This window comes from Arvicanthis niloticus, chromosome 7, assembly GCF_011762505.2.
Source record: "Arvicanthis niloticus isolate mArvNil1 chromosome 7, mArvNil1.pat.X, whole genome shotgun sequence".
NCBI classification, from domain to species: Eukaryota; Metazoa; Chordata; class Mammalia; order Rodentia; family Muridae; genus Arvicanthis; species Arvicanthis niloticus.
In genome coordinates this window covers 35,822,546-35,842,300 of record NC_047664.1, presented here as the reverse complement: position 1 = coordinate 35,842,300, position 19,755 = coordinate 35,822,546, and the positions used below count along the sequence as shown (strand labels likewise).

At 47.4% G+C, this 19,755-nt stretch overlaps 1 protein-coding gene across 4 annotated transcripts in view; it reads left to right on the top strand.

Moving 5' to 3' along the window:
* The window catches only part of Thoc5 (THO complex subunit 5), a 33,036-nt gene extending 16,448 nt beyond the window's left edge, over positions 1-16,588 (top strand). For 3 of the 4 annotated variants that reach the window (XM_034508915.2, XM_034508914.2, XM_076938204.1), the window contains 12 exons: positions 506-583; positions 2,079-2,119; positions 2,347-2,446; positions 2,978-3,086; positions 6,053-6,154; positions 7,351-7,447; positions 7,995-8,109; positions 9,525-9,628; positions 9,743-9,830; positions 12,212-12,327; positions 13,541-13,731; positions 16,398-16,588. In XM_034508915.2, coding sequence (XP_034364806.1) covers positions 506-583; positions 2,079-2,119; positions 2,347-2,446; positions 2,978-3,086; positions 6,053-6,154; positions 7,351-7,447; positions 7,995-8,109; positions 9,525-9,628; positions 9,743-9,830; positions 12,212-12,327; positions 13,541-13,731; positions 16,398-16,461 — 1,205 coding nt within the window. In that variant the 3' untranslated portion in view covers positions 16,462-16,588. The other variant, XM_076938205.1, reaches the window with a different exon arrangement.
* Positions 16,589-19,755: the final 3,167 nt, after the last annotated feature.

Sequence of the window (19,755 nt, the reverse complement as noted above, 5' to 3'; positions counted from 1 at the left end):
TCAGGTCAGTAAGTTTATCTTCCAGGTCACAAATTCACTAATGAGTGGGCCAGGCATTCATTCAGGTCTGGGACAAGGCTGCAGCATCCATGCTCCTGTCTGCTCTTCTCTGCTGCCCAGTAAGATGAGACAGGCAGGCCAGGTGCTTGGTGACATTCAGAATACAAAACTTTTTACAGAGGGTGACCCATCATCTCTAGGATGGGGATGGATGCCTGCTTCTGGGTGCAAACATCTTAAGACAGCTGATGGAAGAGTCCTGTGGAGTGACAAACCACAGGCCTATGTTCCTGGACTTTGCACCAGTCTGAGAGATGTTTAACTGGGAAGCAGTGCTCTGGATTATTCGTTCTTAGCAACCATCGAGAAAAGATTCTCGGTGCTGTCTCTTCTGCGTGGGTGTGTGCCCTCCCACTCAGTCAGTAAGGGCAGTGCAGCTGCTGAGTTGGCTTGCACTCAGCAGCCTCTCCAGCAGCTTTTCCAAGAGGCCTTTTCTCACCTCCAGATAAGACGTTGTCTGTGGCGATTGAAGGCAGTGTGGATGAAGCCAAAGCTCTTTTCAAGCCCCCTGAAGACTCCCAAGGTAACAGTGAATGGGATACTTCCAAGGATAAATCACTAATGAGGTCTTGGTCCTTTGAGAAATAGCTGGACTGGTGTAAAATAGAAGGAGGCTTGGCCTTGTGTCAGCTTTAGAGTAGGCCCGGGAGAACTCAGTTCCCGGAATCACCACATGCAGCCTATGGATTTCAGCCCTGCCAACCACTAGCACCCAGGAGCACTTTGATCCTGAGGAAGGCAGGTAATGTGTTTGACTCATTGTAAAGGGTAGCTGGTAGCTGGTTATAGGCTAATGCTCGTAATCCCCGAGTTCTGGAGGTTGTGGTGAGAAAATTTACACAAATTTGAACCCAGACTGGTCAATAAAGCGACTTCCAGGCCAGCCAAGGTGACATATTGAGATGTCTTAGAGTTCCCCTGTTGCCCGCCAAAAAGAGAGACAAATTTTTCATATAGAATCATTGTATGGATTACATGAAAGAGTGGTCTTGTCTTCTGCACACAGCAACTGTCTAACTATACCAGTAGCCATTGTTACTTATGCTGCTCCTAAAACCACCTCCAGCAAAGGGCTTTATGCTGCATAAAGATGACATTTAAAAGACCCTTAAAAGGGGGCTGGAGAGGTGGCTCAGTGGTTAAGAGCACTCACTACTCTTCCAGAGGTCCTGAGTTCAATTCCCAGAAACTACATGGTAGCTCAAAACCATCTGTGATGGTATCTGATGCCCTCTTCTGGTGTGTCTGAAGACAGCTATATTGTACTCATAAATAAAATAAAATAAAATAAATAAATACTGAAATACTGAAATAGTTCTTTGGGGAAAAAAAAAAGACCCTTGAAAACCAGGACTGGAGAGTGGCGAGGTGGCTTAGCAGGTAAAGTGCTTACTGCACAAACATGAAGACCTTAGTTCTGATCTCTAGCACCCACATCAACAAAACAGAACACAAACCTGGGTATGACACAGTTTGTTCTTACCTTCAATGCTGGGGGTGGAGAAAGGCAGGAGCTGGCTGGCCAGCCCCTATAGCTGGAATGTCCAGCTCTGTGAAAGACTGCCTCAAAATAAAGAAACAGCTGGGTGTGGTGGCACTTGGGAGGCTCTGTGAGTTTGAGGCCAGCCTGGTCTATAGAGTGAGTTCCAGGACAGCCAGGGCTACGTAGGCCATTTCCAAACACAAAAATAAGATGTAGAGGTGACTGATGAGTGCACCTGGAGGACAATGTCTGGCCTTATATGCCCATGAGGGTTCACGCAAGCTCACGAGCATGCACACGCACGCGCACAAAACCTGGGCTAGTAGGATTATAAGTCTTTCTTTCCATGATGTTTTCTGTACCAAGTAAGAAGTAGCTAGTTAACTCAATACTTACTTGAATACTTAATACTTTACTCAATACTTACTTACAAAGGACCATGGGGGTGGGCCCCTCAGTCCCTGAGGTTGAGGTTCGCCGTCAGGGCCCCTCTGCAGTTACCTCACTTCTCACTGCCCTCCCTGTTTGGCTTCAGATGATGAAAGCGACTCAGATGCTGAAGAGGAGCAGACCACGGTGAGCCCATTTTCTGTTGTGGGAGTATTATGCAGCCATGCTGATGTTTTCAAGCACTGCACTCTAAAAGAAAAAAGGAGGAGGGCTGAATAAGTGTCTGCTGGGACAAGACCCTAGCAGCGGGATAGCTGAGGCAGAAGGCCCCAGGCAGCTGTGCCTGGGCTCTGGGAGATAGAGATGCAAAGGGGAGATTCATGTGACTCATGCTTAGGTTTTCTTTTGTCCAGAAGCGGCGTCGGCCCACTCTCGGGGTTCAGTTGGATGACAAGCGCAAGGAGATGCTGAAAAGGCACCCACTGTCTGTCCTACTGGATCTGAAGTGCAAAGGTCTGACTGCGTTCACATAGCTCCATAGTTCCTAAGAGCTTGGTCAGCTGTTGGTGTAAAGCTCCAGTAAGCTAGAGAGACTCTTTGCCTGGAATATTTCAGTGTCCTATTTCTGGTTTTCTTCCTTTTAAAAAATGTGGTGTGTGTGTGTGTGTGTGTGTGTGTGTGTGTGTGTGTGTGTGTGTGTACATGTACCACTGCAACAGTCATATGGAAGTCAGAGAACACTGGTTCTTTCTACTGTATGTCTCAGGAATTGAGCTAAGACAATCAGGTGACTTTACCCTCTGAACTGTCACTCTGACCATTTTTCATTTTACATGGTGTGGTGTTTTTGTTTTTATTCTTCTTCTGTGATGGGGACTTTAGTAGTCCTGACTGTTCTAGAACTTGCTATAAACACCAGGTGGCTGTGAACTTAGAGATCCTCTTACCTCTTTGCCTTCCAAGGGCTGGGATTATATGCACCACCACGCCTGGCCTCTGGTGTGTCTGATTCATAGCTGAACTCGTCTTTCCCTCCTCCCGCAGACAACAGTGTGCTTCATCTGACTTTCTACTATCTCATGAACCTCAACATCATGACAGTGAAAGCCAAAGTGACGACTGCCATGGAGCTGATCACCCCCATCAGTGCAGGGTATGTGGACAGAAGGAAGGGCTGTGGGAGAGGGACATGCTGACAGCCCTGTTCTCTAGTCCTCCCTCTGCTATTAGAGGATCCTTTGCCATGCTGATTTCCGTTACTGTGTCCCCAGAGTGTGGGAATCCTGACAGTCACTGAAATTTAGAAGTGCTCTCTGATTTACATTTGTGAGACCTCTTACTACACTACAGATGGAAAAGTGATAACATCATATTTGCTGTGTAGAGCAGAGCCTCAGGCTTTTTACAGCCAGCAATGCATGTAAATGCACAAATGAGGTCTGAGACATGACCAAGGTGACAGATTTTGGCCCTTTTCTCATTTTTGTCCCAGGGTGCCAGGATATTGTTTCCCAGCTCAGTTCAGTCCCCAATTTTGTCCTTAACTCGGTGGTAAGTGGAAGACTATAAACAGGCAGCCAGAGCATCCCCAGGAAGCCCGGACATTGGTAGTCTTGGTCTGCAGTCCAAATTGGAAGAACAGGACAGAAAGGACTGGGGTACCCTAGCCTGCCCTAGGATCACTGTCAGCTGCCCTACTGTCAGCTGGAGAGGATGGAGACAAAGCCCAGAGGCTCAGAAAGGCACAGGTGTGGTGCTTCCTGCAGCAGAGCTCTGCCTTGCTCTTTCCATTCTGCCAGATGGAAGGAGTTCCTGGCTTTAGAGCCTGCACTTGGTGTCTACTCTCTCTTGAGGCTTCTGCAGCCTTTACTTGGTAGTTTGGAGCTTCCTGGGGCATGCTGGGTGCAGTTAGCCTTGTTCCCAGCAGAGGGAGCCCAAAACTTGTTTCTTCTCAGTTCCATATCTTAGCCAGGTTTTTCCTTCACTGAGCAGTTCTAGGCCTCTCCCCTTCTCCCCCTCCCTCTCCCCATCTCCCCATCTCCTCTTCTCCCCCTCTCCCCCTCTCTCCCTCTCTCCCTCTCCCTTTCTCCCTCCCTTTCCCCCTCTCCCTTCCCTCTCCCACTCCTCTCTCCCCTCCCCCTCTCTCCCTCCCCTCTCCCCTCCCCCTCTCCTCCTCTCCCTCTTCCTCTCCCTCTCCCTCTCCCTGTGTCACTGTGTAGTCTTGGCTGGCATGGAACCTGCTATGTAGACCTTCCAACTCACAGAGATCTTCCTGCTTCTTGAATTCTTGAATTTTTTTTTTGTTTGTTTGTTTTGTTTTTCGAGACAGGGTTTCTCTGTGTAGTCCTGGCTGTCCTGGAACTCACTCTGTAGACCAGGCTGGCCTCGAACTCAGAAATCCGCCTGCCTCTGCCTCCCGAGTGCTGGGATTAAAGGCGTGCGCCACCACCGCCCGGCTGAATTCTTGAATTTAAGTTCTAGCTGGACTATGTAGAAAGTTCCAGACTAAGATACTAAGATACATAGTAAGACCCTATCTCGAAAAGAATAGGTAAGTTTAGAGAGGTAGAAGTGCTAAGTACTCGTTTTTTTGTTTGTTTGTTTTTTTTTGTTTGTTTGTTTTTTGTTTTTGTTTTTGTTTTTTTTGGTTTTCCGAGACAGGGTTTCTCTGTGTAGCCCTGGCTGTCCTGGAACTCACTCTGTAGACCAGGCTGGCCTCAAACTCAGAAATCCACCTGCCTCTGCCTCCCGAGTGCTGGGATTAAAGGCGTGCACCACCACCGCCCGGCCTAAGTACTCTTAAGTAATGATCATTACTCACTGAATTGTCAGATAGCTACATCACACCCCACGGATGTATAGTCCTTCCATATGTATGATATAGAGAAATTGCATCATCAAGGACCTGTGCTCAGTGTCCATCTCACTTATAAAAACTTATTTGCTCATGTAAAATTATTGCTGTAATTATTTCTGTTAGTATTTCTATTTAGAACTTCATAAATAGTTAAAAATTACCTTCTCCGTAGTAGTGCCTGGGTACCAGATAACTTGTATGTGTGTCTATGTGTATATGTACAGATACACATGTGTGGAGGCCAGGGGCTCTTCCTCAGCCACTCTCCACCTTACTTTTGAAACAGGTCTCACTGAACTTGGAGCCTGCAGATTCAGCTAGACTGGTTGGCCAGAAAGCCCAGGGATCCTTCAGCCCCACCTCCTCAGGGATTATAGGTGTGTGCTGCTGCATCTGGGTTTTTATTTGGATGGTGGACATTGGGATCATGTTGTGCAGCAAGCCCTTTACTAAGTTATGTTCTCAGTCCCACATTACAGTTTTGGAAGGGATCATTTTAAGAACAACAAAACAAAATACTAAAGGCTCCCTCTTTCAGGGGCCAGGGAGATGGCCTCTTAGATGAAAGGATTGGTACCCTAGCTCAGTGACCTGAGCACAGTTCCCAGAGCTTCTATAAAAAGCTAGCTGTGATCACTTACCCCTCAGCCCACATTGCTTGGAGTATACTATACCAGGCAGAAACAGAGAGACCTTCCTCAGTAAGATAGAGGACACGAAGTAACTGCTGAAAACTGTCTTCTGTGAGCCACAGTACACATGTGCGCACAGAATAAAGAAAAAATGCTCTTCTTTCTGATCAGAGAGTGTGACTTGAGCTTCAGTGTCCCACTTTTAAAGCTTTGAGTTCATACCTTGAGAAATAACCTTTCTGTTTACAAGGTTTGTGAAGAGTCTCTGGCTTGAACCACAACTGGTTTGACTCACAGGAAGTGTTCAGTGAAAGATGATGGTAGAGCCAGGTGTGTTAGTGCACACCTTTAATCCCAGCACTGAGAGGCAGGCAGATCTCTGAGTTTGAGGCCAGCCTAGTTTACAGAGTGAGTTTCAGAACAGCCAGGGCTACACAGAGAAACCTTATTCCCCTATACCACCCCACTCCCCGGCCCACCCCACCCCCCCCAAAAAAACCACCACCACCAATAAAAAGACGGTGTTTGACATCCTGAGAGCTGAGTGATACATTGCCACTCTCCAGTGCCTAGGTCCACTCTAAGGCTCTATACTGACCCGCATTCTCACTGTGGTCTTTTCTTTTGCAGAGACTTATTGTCTCCTGACTCCGTCTTGAGCTGTTTGTATCCAGGAGATCATGGAAAGAAAACTCCAAATCCAGCCAATCAGTATCAGTTTGATAAAGTTGGGTGAGTAAACAGAGTTCCAGCTTTCCCTGATTCTGTGGCTGTATCTGGCAGTTCAGGCCAAGCTGGAGACCTATTAGGGCCAGAGGCCACCCAGAGGACCTTGGGCTAGAGGAGACATCTTCTTGTTCGCACGTAGAAAGCAAAGGATGTCATGAAAAGATGAAAGCTTAGGAAGTATAGGGAAACTAGTGCTAGGTATGTGGCTCTGTGGCACTATCGTGGGGTAGATCCCTAGTACCACAAAACAAACGAAAACAGTATCAATAATAAAATGTGATGGAAGTGGCCTGAGGTGACTTGTGAAGATGGGTTACTAATCTCTTGACCCAGAAACCCACCAAAATCATGTAAATCAAGACATTTAAGTTTTCATTTTCCCTTTACAAAGACCTGTGAAACTGCCCAGGCCATCAAGGATATACATATCTAGAAACTGTCTGAAAGATGTCACTTTAAATAAATGGTGGGTGCCATTGGCCGTATAACATGGAGTCAGTAGGTATGTCTAGGCCAAGCTGTGGGCATTAGACACAGGGTCAGTGGCCCAAAAAGAGTGTTGAATTTTTGCTCCACGTGCTTAAAAATGCAGAGTAGTGCTGAATATATGGGTTTGGATGTAGATTCTCTATTATTGAACAAAGTGCATAAGACGTGCAGACGGCCTGACAGAGCCCATGGCCAGATTAACCTGCACTCAACTCCCCGACACTGTGATGGTCCACAGAGAAAAGGAACAAAGGGTTCCAAAGCCAGAAGAGGATGCTGCACAGAAGAAAAAGATATCCGCGAAGAAACAAAAACTTACGGCAAGGGAATAAATTCAGCATAAGTTTAGATACAAGTACAAACAAACAAAAACTATGAAATGTCTGCATTTGAGTTCTCTTGAGTGTTTGAGATTTATAAGCCATTTTGCAAGTGGGTAGTGCAGTGAAGAGGTCAGTATACTGCCGTTTTGAGATCTGTCTTATAACAAAAAGTTTCCAAGGCAAAAAAAAGTAAATACCGGGTATAAATTCCAGGGAGTGATCACATGCAGTTAGGGAGATTCAGTTTGTGTGACTGGGGACGCAGGGAGGACTGTATCCTGGGGCCATGCAGTCTACAGGATGAGCGAGGCCTTGTGTGAGGATGCTGCTCCTCAGCTGCATTCCCAACTCATACAATTATTTTATTCTATCTTGGTTTTTTTCCAGCATCCTGACTTTGAGAGACTATGTACTTGAGTTAGGTCACCCCTACTTGTGGGTGCAGAAGCTGGGTGGTCTCCACTTCCCCAAAGAGCAGCCTCAGGTGTGTATTCTGACCCTGCCTCCTTGGCTGAGGGGCTGGACCTTTTCTCTTCCTGGACACATTTATAGAAAGGCCTCTGATAACTTCATACGGTTTTGATCTAGCAGAATATCTTCTTCTGAGGCTATGATCTGGGCACTAAGATACCCAACCTAGCCTTCAAGTGTTGGAACGACTTGGCCTTCCCTAGGAGCTTTGTAGCCATCTAAACCAAAGCTATCTTGCCCCAGATATGGCACAGCTACAGCTTTTGCTGCCCTTGGACTTATTTACAAGGATGCTACAAATGAGCATGGGCAGAATCTTGGGCAGACAACTTAGAAGCCTGCCTTTTCTCAGAAGCTGGCTACAGATTCATGGGAACCCTGGTATCTTGTGTTTTTGCCAGGGGGTAGCATTTTACGTGCTATGGTGGGCAAATTCTGCCATTCCCAAACAGCACCTGCCTTAGGACATGGCTGTACAGTCGGCTGGTCCCAGGGGAGATGGAGATCCTGAGGAAGGAAAGGGGCACTCACATACATCCTTCATTGTCATCCACTACTAGCACACAGTGATGGCTGACCACTCACAGAGCGCCAGCCACATGGAGACCACCATGAAACTGCTGAAGACCAGGGTACAGTCCCGCCTGGCTCTCCACAAACAGTTCGCATCTCTGGGTAAGCTGGGGCAGGGGCTAGGGCCTGACAGCCACTCCGACAACATACGAACAGAAACCACATCCTTTTCCTCAGAACTTGTAAATCCTGGTTACAGATCAAAGAGACCTATGTTCCTGGCTTTACTGAGCATTGGATGGCAGGGCGAGGGGGACAGAGCTGCAGGCCCATTCAGTTAGAGGTCTGAGCTCCCTATAGACTCCGTTCTATGTCAGCCCTCCCAGAGGACACCAAGGCCATTGGCCCAAGTTCGCAGGTTCTTCAAGGCAGCATATCCTAGGTGCATGCATCACAGATCCATATGCACTTGGCAGGTATTTAGTGAGAGTCTGATTCATGCTAGTACTCCATATAGCCTGAGAGGGCCCCTGTATTCACTGAGCTCACATTCAGCTCACTAATTGCAGTTATGCAGGGCCACCCTATTATCCTTCTCTAAGACCTGCTGAGCAAATGCTTCCAAGTACAGCATAGCCCCCCGGGATTTTCTCCTAAGGCCCCATTATGAGGAACCACTGACCTAGGTAGTGGCCACATGGCGTCTTTAAGTTCATTCAGTTAAAACTTGATAGGTATTTACAAGACACTTGCAGGGTAGGGGTAAGGTTTTGGAGGGCGTCGGATCCTTTTTGGTACTAAAGAGTCACTGTCTGTTGGGTATTGGTGGCGTATGCCTTTAGTCCCAGCACTCAGGAAGTAGAGGCAGGCAGACCTCTGTGAGTTTGAGGCCAGCCTGGTCTACAGAGCAAATTCCAGGATATCTAGGGCTACACAGAGAAACCTTGTCTCAAAAATCCAAAATAAAATAAAATTAAATAAGTAAATCAAAAGAATCACTGTCAAGCTAAGCATTGGTTTTCCAAGAGCCATCTGGACTTAAGAGCCCTCTTCCTGGCTGCAGCCAGTTCTTTGGTTCCCTGTGGACACTGATCTCCAGTGAGGCTCACACACCCTTCAGCACTGCCAGCATTGCAGGGCTGGATGATTGTCATTAGAAAGTGTACCTGTGTTGGCATATTTGTTTGTTGAAACACCAGCAGGGAACTGGCACAGAACACTGCAGTTGGTTTTTCTGTCAAGGTCAGCTAAGAAAACACAGCCCTCTCAGCTCTTTGATCTAATTAGCAGAGGCACTGGTGCCAGTTACGGCCTCAGGGTTCTGTTCTGCTACACGTTGTCTGCATTAAGGGTAAAGCACCCATGCATGCAGGTGCTGGGTACATAGCCCTGCATGAAGTGGATGTCAGGTTGAAATGCCTCCTGGCATGTGGTGAGCAGGTACTTCTTGAGCATCAGATGTACTGGACAAATGGCAAGGCCATCTCAGCCCTCCAGCAAGCCACAGGCAGATGCTACTCCCCCAACTGTGGCACCTGATTTCCACCTGTAATGCCTCCTGCCTTGCTCTCTTTTAGAACATGGCATTGTGCCAGTCACCAGCGATTGCCAGTACCTCTTCCCTGCCAAGGTTGTTTCTCGCCTGGTAAAGTGGGTGATAATTGCCCATGAAGATTACATGGTAGGTAGAACTATAGTCCTGTGACCATGTCACCTCTCAGTTCCTGTCCCCAGCCCCTGCCATCAGTACAGAGGCTTTAAAGGAGCAGCAGCTCACACTTGGTTCCTGTTCTAGGAGCTGCACTTCACTAAGGACATTGTAGAGGCAGGACTGGCTGGGGACACCAATCTCTACTACCTGGCGCTTATTGAAAGGGGAACCGGTAGGTGATTGCTCTGCTGATCACAGGGTGCTATTCAAGGAGCCTCTGAAGTGTCACACATGCCTGCAAGTTGCCCAAAAGAAGCAAAAAGGTCCTAGAATCCTCCATGGGGATTTACTCACACTAGTGACTAGGGGACCACCTCTTTCAGTGAGGACTTGTTCTGTAGCACAGTCACAGTTTCATGTCATTAAATCCTCACATCACTGGGTGGTGGGCTTATCCCACTCACTAGCTGAGGAAAGTCTCACCGAGGAAAGGCTAGGTTTTACTTTCCGTTTTACTTCTTCAGAAGGGCAGGGCTGTTTCTCTGATTGTAAAGATTGGATAACAGTCCCTGTGGAGTCCTGCAGCCCTGTGGTTCCTTCCCCTCTGACATCTGATCCTGCCAGGGCCTTTCACAGGGGCCACTGACCTCAGGTGTTAGGCTGTTATCCTACCCCTGCCTTACAACTAGGAACACTGGGCTGAGGAAGATACCAGTGGTCCTTCATTTGTCAATAGGTTAAGTGATGTAATAGAATTTATGGGTTGGGGATATAGTTCAGAGGTAGAGGACTTGCCTAGTATACCTGAAACCTTAGATTTATTCCCCAGTACCACAAAAGGTAAATAAAACAAAATTAATTTCCCAAAGCTGAAAGCTATATAAAGAAGAGCTTATTTAGCTCATAAGTTAGTGGGTTTGCTTGTTACAACTTTTATTAAATTTATTTAATATATGTGTGTGCACTCAGGTGTAAGTCACACATATGTGCACGCTCAGAGGACAACTTGAAGGACTCACTTCTTTCCTTCAATCGTATGGGTTCCAGGGATTAAACTCAGGTCATGAGGTGTAGGCGCAGGCACCTTTACCTACTGAGGTTGGGTTTTTTTGTTTGTTTTGTTTTGTTGAGACAGTCTTATGTAGCTCTAGCTGGTCTGGAAGTCTCCAGGCTGGTCTAGAACTCACAGAGATCCATCTACCTCTGGGATGGAAGGCATGCATTGCAAGTTTTATTTTTGTCTTTTTTTATTTTGAGATGAACTCAGGCTGGCCAGAAACCCATTATGTAGTCCAATCTGGCCTTGAACTCCCAGTCTTTTTTCTTAGCCTCCAGAGCACTGGGATTGCACACGTGAGCCGCCATGTCTAATTGAGCATCAGTATTTGAAGGCTGAACGTTCCAGGTGACCTATGATGGTCTGGTGAGGAGCCTCATGGCAGGTGATGCAGAGATGTGGAGAAGAAGGCACAGGGGAAAAGGAAGCCAGAGGGAGTCAGGAGCCAAGGCTGTTCTATAACAGAGTTCTGGACACTAAGCAGAGTCTCGAGAGAAGTCCCTTAATCCTTCCAGAAGGTAGTTCCCCCCCCATCCAAAACCCAAATACCTCTTACTAGAGCCCACTTCTACAGGTTCAACCTGGCAGCAGCACAGGGGAACCAACCCAAAGACATCTGGGAGCCAGGGAGAGGGCTCTGGGTTAAAGCCTAGTGACCTGAACTTGGTTCCCAGAAGCCGAGTCAGCGTGTGGAATGGAGAGGAGTGCGTCTCTAATCCCAGCGCTCCTAGGGAAGAAGGCTCATAGCCTGCACCAGAGGGGACTTAATATATGGAGCTAGTTTATTCACCGATTATGAATGCAGATTTGATGCCAGGCAGTTCCGGTTGAACTCAGTCTTGTACTTTTGCAGCTACTTACTGGCAGAGAAGTTTCTGTCAGAGCCTCCCTCTGACAGATGTGATGTGAGAAGCTGGGACCGTTTGCCACTAGTCAGAGCATGAGGATCAGGAGTTCAAGGTCATCCTTGATTATATATTAAATTTGGGGCTAGCTTGGGCTATGTGAGTCTCTCTCAACAGGAACAACAATTTTTAAAAAAAAAAAAAAAAAAGAAAAGAAAAAAAGAAAGGGGCTTGGGAGATGGCTCAGTGGTTAAGAGCACTGGCTGCTCATCCTGAGGACCTGAGGTCAATCTCCAGCATCCACATGGCAGATCACAACTATGTGACTTCAGTCCCAGGGATCCAGTGCCCTCTTCTGGCTTCTAAAGGTGCTGCATACATGTTGTTGCCAAGATACATGGAGGCAAACAACCAAACACAGGCATGTACACACAGGCACACAATTTATTTTTTTAATTTTGACATTTCTCGAGGTAGCAGGTTTAATCCGCTGACAAACACTAGCAAGTAGAACACAATCTTAGAAGACCCAGAGTCACTGTACCTTCCACTGAGGACCTGGCAGCTCAGCTTACATTCTAAAACAGTCAGTGCCAGCATGCACAGCAGCACTTCTGTAGAGCAGTCATTTGTGTTGGCTCTGGGCATGGGAGGAGACCACCACAGAAGGCTGGGTGATCACTGATTTTTCTGCCTCTCCCGTCTTCTCAGCTAAACTTCAGGCTGCTGTGGTACTGAACCCTGGCTACTCTTCCATCCCACCTGTTTTCCGACTCTGTCTAAACTGGAAAGGGGAGAAAACCAACAGCAATGACGACAATATTCGGGTAAGGCCCACACGGGGGAGGAGAGCAGGACGAGCCCGAGAGGTGAGCAGTGGCCAAGCCTGCAGCTGCTGAGGCCATGGTTGTGTGTCAGTCTCAGGACAGGGGCTTACCAGGGTTTACAGAATGTGCTCGCTGATTCATTTCCGTGAGGCCCACAGCTTTCCTAGGTAGCCTGTTAACTGGAGAAGGGTCTGTACACCACTCCAGCACCTGACTGTGGGTGGTAAGGAAATGAGGAACAGACAGACACACAGACAGCTGGAATCTGGTAGTCCAACACAGCTGGAGAACCCTTAGCCCACCCCACGCCCAGCCTGCTCATTACATAAGGTTGCATAGGGAAGCAGGCTTATGGTACAGAGATGGATCATGGAGGCAGGCTTAGTCAACCCCAACAGGAGCAGGCTGTAGGGAGCCATCTCCAGGCTGTAAATATTCAGAAAGAGAAAGCTCTGGTGGACACTTGTGTATACACCATCAACATCCACACACAGATCAGAAGAAAAGGCTTTGGCATTTCTCCTAGCCTTGTGTCAGGCAGCAGGAGACTTTGCCATGCTCGTGTGAGTCTGAGGCTAGGGTCCTAAATAGGCCTGTTCATGTCAGCATGCATCCACTGCATTCAGGGTTTCCTGCACTCCCTACAGCAAGGCGTGGTGGCACACACTGTTAACTGTAGCACTGGGGAGGCAGTTAACAATGATTCTCTGTGAGTTCAAGGCCAGTTTGTTGTACATAGTAAGTTCCAGGCCAGCCAAGGCTGCACAGTGAGACCCTGTCTCCAAAGAACCCAAAAGGTTTTCTTAAGATCTTGTCACCGTGGGCTTCTGTGAGATGGTAAATAAACTCAGAAGCATTATGGAAAACTCAGATTCAGTGAGGCTGCTGTAGCTGCTGCTCAAGGCCCTGCTTCTTGATGGGACTTTGTAGCCTGTGGCCACAGAGTATGTCTTCTTCTCCATGCCCGTGGTACTTCTAGTATTCCAAGTACCGTGGAGGTATTTGGCATGGGAAGGTGGGTGGTAATAAGGAGGATCCCATTGTCTTGAGGAAACGGGGTCTGTGGACAAGGCTGTGGCGCAGCTCTGTGTGTACAGCTCCTGTGCAGACACCAGCTGTAGCTCTTGTGGGGCCATCGGTTAAAAAGCATGGCTAGCGTGCTCAGCCATACGGAGGGAGCAAATGCTGAGGTGCTGCCTTCCCTCCCACACAGGCTATGGAGAGTGAGGTCAACGTGTGCTATAAGGAGCTGTGTGGCCCTCGGCCCAGTCACCAGCTCTTGACCAACCAGTTGCAGAGGCTGTGTGTGCTGCTGGACGTCTATCTAGAGACTGAGAGCCATGATGACAGTGTAGAGGGCCCCAAGGAATTTCCCCAGGAGAAGATGTGCCTGCGGCTTTTTAGGTGAGTAGAGGCTGGGCTCTTGTGACTTCTCCTGAGGACGTGAACAGAGATGGCAGCCCTCTAGAAGACTAGGTCTAATTGGACAGGGCCCGGCACAGAGGCCATCTGTCTTTGTAGCAGAAAATTCTGCTGCCAGATTTCCAGGAAGAACTTGTTTTCTCCTTCCTGAGACTTCCCTGCATCTGCAGCCTGGCTCACCTGTTCTTCTTGGTCACCCACTGGAGCAAGCCACCAAGGAAATTGCACTGAGCCATGCTACAGAGCTTTGGCTGAACTTGGATTGGTTTTTGTGGGAGACAGCGGGGTCTGTTTACTTTTTGGTGTCCAAGCGAGCACTTAAGATAGTACATCTCCACTGTCCCTGGTGAGTTCTCTGGCATCTAAGTCCCTGGGTGAGACTCAAGACAGTGGGCAGTCAGGCAGCATAGGGGGGAAAAAAAACAAACCCAGCTCTTGTAGAAGACAGGCAGGTGGGCATGCTAAAGACCAAGCAGTCCATTCCAGCCAGCACTAAGTCCTGATCCTAGGGCTGAAGTGGGGGAGTGAAACCTTCTGTAGAGCTCAGGCTGACTCAGATAATTTATATAAAGTTCCCTGGTGATTCCTGCTCCATGTTTGAGGCTTGGAGTATGCTCTTGGCAACTTGTTATATATAGTGTGTGGACTTGCAGTACCTCAGACTAGTTTTCCATTTTTATGGGTATTAGAGTTTCTTTCCTGTTCAGCCCTGATGTGGTTTTTTTTTTTTTGTTTGTTTTGTTTTCTCAAAACCCTAGAGATCATGTCTTAGTCTCCCCTTTGTTTTAGACAAGGGGGTAAAGAAGAGCTGTGTTTGGATTATCTTCATAATCTATCAAGCTTGGTGTCACGACTGATGCCTATAATCTTAGCACTTGGAAACTGGAGGCAGGAGGATTGCCATAAGTTCAAGGCTAGCCTTGGCTACAGAATAAACAAAACCAAAAAAGTTTCTCACTTTGCTCTCAGTCTTATCCTCTCTTTTTTGTTTGTTTGTTTGGGTTTTTTGTTGTTGTTTTGTTTTTTGTTTTTTTGTTTTTTGTTTTGTTTTTTGTTTTTTGTTTTTCCCAGACAGGGTTTCTCTGTGTAGCCCTGGCTGTCCTGGAACTCACTCTGTAGACCAGGCTGGCCTCAAACTCAGAAATCCACCTGCCTCTGCCTCCCAAGTGCTGGGATTAAAGGCATGTGCCACCACTGCCCGGCGTCTCAGTCTTATTCTTGTGATGCCAGTTGTAACGTATAGGAAGGTGTCTCAGCTTTGTCCCTCTTGTCTGGCACTTCTGCTGCCCTGGTTCATGTCATTGTTTAATAATAACCAGAAATGCCCCAGGTGGCTACAGGAAGCATTGCTGGTGGCCCAGTGCCAACCTGAGTCTTGCTGTCTGCAGTGGTTTGTGTGAAGTCTCAGCTCTTCCCACCTCTCCTCCTACTCCAGCACATTAGCAGGATGGGAGCCCCACACAGCCTGTGCTTGTTTTCTCTCGAATGGTTCCTGGAAGACTCATTTCCTCAAGTGCTGAGCTGGATTCTTGCTGTGGCAGGACTTAGCATCGTAACTGATGTGTGGGTGGCAAGGTTCTTGGTCTGGAGTCCAGCTGACTGCTGGAGCTCAGATCATCAAGAGGCTGAGTGCAGGGTGCCACTGTGAGCTGGTAGATCTACCTGAGAGATCAGGGGTCTCTGTCCCACCTGGGAGATCAGGAGTCTCTGTCCCACCTGAGACTCCTTATCCAAGGGGCACACACTTCATGTGTTAATGGAGAAATTAAACTAAGCTGGAAAAAAGCACAGTACAGGCTGGAAAACAAAGTTTTAATACCCTTCAGCTACTGGAGAAGATTAAAGCTTTCCTTACCTTTTCTACGATCTGTTGCCCACTCACATATATCTTAGTTCCTTTTTTATTGTGATAAAAACACCATGACCAAAATCAGCTTGGGAACGAAAGGGTTAACCCCAGTTTACCATTACAGTCCTTCATGAAGAGAAGGCAGGGCAGCAGCTGAAGCAGAGGCCTTGGAGCAGTGCTGCTCATAGGCTGGCTCTCCATGGCTGGCTCTCTACTTGCTTCTTCCCGTTTGACTCTGATTTGTGTTGAGAAAAAAACTGTCCTCTACACATAGCCCAAGTCCCAGAGTGTCACCTGTTCCTGCTTGTTGGGTGTCAGTCACAGACAGACAGAGAAGGGCAAGGAGGGAGCTGTTTTGTAGATGTTTGTCTTACAGAGCTGTGTGGGACATGTCCCTCTGTGACGTCTTTGCTTGAGAACCCAGAATTACTACTAAAATCCTCACACATCTTAGCCTACCTGGCCATGACATGGCCTTCCTGGAACAAGCAGGCTTTGGTGTCAGCTCTCTGGTTGTGCTCCATTGCTTCCTGGCCATGAACTAGTGTGCACAATCTTGCTTCCTTCGCAAATGTAGAAATTGTTTGTTGATAAAGTTATAAGCAGTGATCCAAAACATGTTTGGGCACTGGGATCCTCCAGGTTCACACGTTTGTAAGCACAGAGAGACACTTTTACAAAGATGCAGCTCGGACTCACCCCAATGACAGCTACATGGCATTCTCTTGTGAGTGAACTGTAATTTATTTTATCAGGCCAGAAGGCATGCTATTAACTGCTCTTCCTCTTGTTTCTCTAGGGGTCCGAGTAGGATGAAGCCATTTAAATATAACCATCCTCAGGGATTCTTCAGCCACCGCTGACTTCCCCCTCTACTTGTCATCCCCCAAAGCCCTGCCCTGGCTCCTGGGTATCTGCTTTTTGCTTTGGCCAAATGTGGTTCTTGATATTTTCCAAAGACACCAGCTAATTAAATGTCATCTGACCAAATGGCCTCTGTTTGTAGCTCCTTGGGCAGTCTGGAAGAGCAGGTGGGAGCATGGCAGCATGAAGACTTTCTGGATGCGGTTTTTAAGGGTGGCTGAGAAATGTAGGAAGTAGCCTGCTCATCCACACCTGCCTTGTATGGTTTTGTAGCACAAAGCATCCTGGTACTTCTCACTCTACTGATTAGGAAGTTGTCAGAAGAGCCCATGTCAGTAGATCCAAGTATTCCTCTCTCAGCCTTCATTCTTTGTGCTAGACCAGTCTTTGTCCCTTATGGCTTAAGTCTTGTAAGCTTGATGTTTTAAATGCCCAACATTGCAACAACATTAAATAGAGAACAGATAGACACCATAGAGAATAATTCTAAATACTTGAAGTTTTCATGGGTGATGAGACAGGTACTGAGGAGTCGTGCAGAACAGTGCTCAGTGCCGATGCCCTTGTCATAGCGAGAGACTGAGGCTGGGACATGTACAAGCAAAGCTGTGCTCAGAGCCTAAGCACATTAGGCTTAATTAGCACTTTTGGATAGGAGTGTGAGACCATAAACTTGAGGGTCTTTGGGACAGTGATTTGAACTTATCACTTAGTCTTTACTTCTAGGACTTCAGAGGTAGGGACAGGCAGATCTGTGAGTTCCAGGCCAGCCAGAGCTTCACAGTGAGACCCTGTCTCCAAAAAAAGATAAGAATGTTGGGGAAATGTTTGCAAAACTATCTTCTCTGGGGTCCAGGAGTGAAGCTCAGTGTAGACTACTTGCATTGTATATTGAAGGCCTGGGGGTACAGTCCTCAGCACACAAAAAGAAGAGCCCTCCCTGTCCTGAGGATCCTTGGACACTTGTCTGGAAAACTCTGTTCTCTTCCCCAACCAATATTAAATTCACAATTGAGCTTACAAAGTGAAAGACAAGACAGAACGTTGCTCAGTGGTGGAGAACACGCAAATGGTGTTATTCCTCAGCAAAAAAGTAAAGAGAGAACCAAGATACCAAGTAGAAACTATTTCAGAACTATTGAGGGGCACTTTGGAGCACACCTTTAATTCTAACACTCGGGAGGCAAAGGCAGGTGGATCTCTGAGTTCAAGGCCAGCATGGACTACATAGTAAGTTCTAGGACAGCCAGAGTTATGTAGAGAGACACTGTTTCAAAAACCAGAAAAGTAAGAATTAGTCTGTGTCTGCAGGCTAGGGATATATCTCTGTTGCTAGATTGTTTGCCCAGAATTCATGAAGCTCTGGGTTTGATTCCCTGCAACACATAAAGCAGCCTTAATGTTGTGTTCCTATAATCCCAGCATGAGGTAGAGTCAGGAGGATCACAAATTCAAGGTCACTTTCTGCTGCTTAGGAAGTTTGAGGGGAGCTAAACCTAACACATTATCTTAGCAATAAAGAATAACTATTGTTGGAAGTATGGGCTAGTTTGCTAACTCAAAGACAAAGTAATTGTACCTTTTGTTATAGTTCCAATCAAGATTTTTCTAGCTTTTCCCCCTGTAGAACAGTGCAAGAGCACTTTGCAAACACATCTATGGTGGTTTGAATAGGAATGTGTTTCCCATAGACTCCTGTGTTTGAATGCCCAGCACAGGGAGTGGCACTCTTAAGAGGTGTGGCCTTGTTGGAGGAAGTATGCCACTGGGGAGGCAAACTTTAAGGTATCATAGATGCTCAAACTGGGCCTAGTGTGATAGTGTCCTGCTGTCTGCGAATCAAGATGTGGAACTCTCAGCTCCTCCAGCACCATGTCTGCCTGCACGCCATGCTTCCCAGCATGCTAATAAGCTAAACCTCCAAAACTGTAAGCCAGCCCAATTAAATGTTTTCCTTTTCAGAGCTGTCTCAGCCATGGTGTCTCTTCACAGACTAAGTGGATGGTCCGTGACAGCATGGGCCTCTTATATATAGAAATTGCTTTTTCTGTCCTTTCACTTGAGCATCCTAAAGATGAGGATTTGGGGGAAGATGGGGCTGCAAAGATGAGATGGCTCAGCAGTTAAGAGCTTGTTTGCAGGCTAGGCTCACAACCAAAAATATAAGAGTCGGTTCCCAGCACCCATGGCTGTCTCTCCAGCCACCTTAAAAAAAAAAAAAAAAAAAGTGCTTGTTTGCCTCTTATAGAGGCCTCCAAATTGTTTCCCAGCATCCATGTGGAGTAGCTGACAACACCTGTAATTCAGCTTCAGGGATCCAATGCATCTGGCCCCTCCATAGCCCCTGCGTTCATGCATATACCACCACTTACACATGCTTAACTTAAAAAATATTAAGACAAGCTGGGAGAAGCCAATACCTGGCAAAGTAGGGTCCAGGAGGAGGAGAATGGTACCTTAGGGGAGCCTCAGATGTCCATATCTCACCCCACACTGCCCCATTCCTCTTACAGAGGCAGGCTCTCTTCAGCCAGAGGCCCTCAAACTACACAGGAGCTGTCTACCCATAAGCTGATCCCAAAAGCATTTTCCCAAGCCCTACACCAAATCTTCCAACTCAGCTGACCTAAGCTGGGACAAGGAAGTCTTTTTAACAATCTCCCCAAATGCATTCTGCCCTAGCCCTTCTTTGAAGGCATTGAACTTTTTGTCCCTTCTCATCCCTCATTTTTCTTGGTGACACAGAGCACAAGAGAGCCAGGTTTTCTAAGCAGCCCCTTCTCTGCTGTCTTCTGCAGCCTGAGCATCTGGGTACTTACCCCACCCCCCACCCCCCACCCCTGCCACCATGCACACAGCAAAATCTTGTCTTTCTCCTGACCTAGTTGCCTGGGACTTTGTTCCTGCTGGCATCTTCTTGGCCTGGCTACTTTCAGGCCTGTATTTCACTGCCTGTGCTGAATAAGATTAAAACAGGCTAAAAATAGTTTCTTTAATGGCCCCTGCATTGCAGCCACCACTTCTGGTCTTGGCTGGAAGGGGGCCAAACTGACTCAGCTCAAAAGCTCACCTCTAGAAAGAAGCAGGGACTGTTGCAATGCTGGGAGAGGCTCTGTACAGCTTGTCCCCACCAGAAGACAGTTTTTTCTTTCAGAGTGCAAGCAGAACAAAGGAAGCTTTTGGCCTTATGGAGAAAGGTAGTAAAACAAATGAGAAACTCCCTTCAGGATGCTTAGTGGAGCCATCCATGCCTAGGGTGGCCAGATAGGGGAAGACCTCATAGCTGCGTTCAC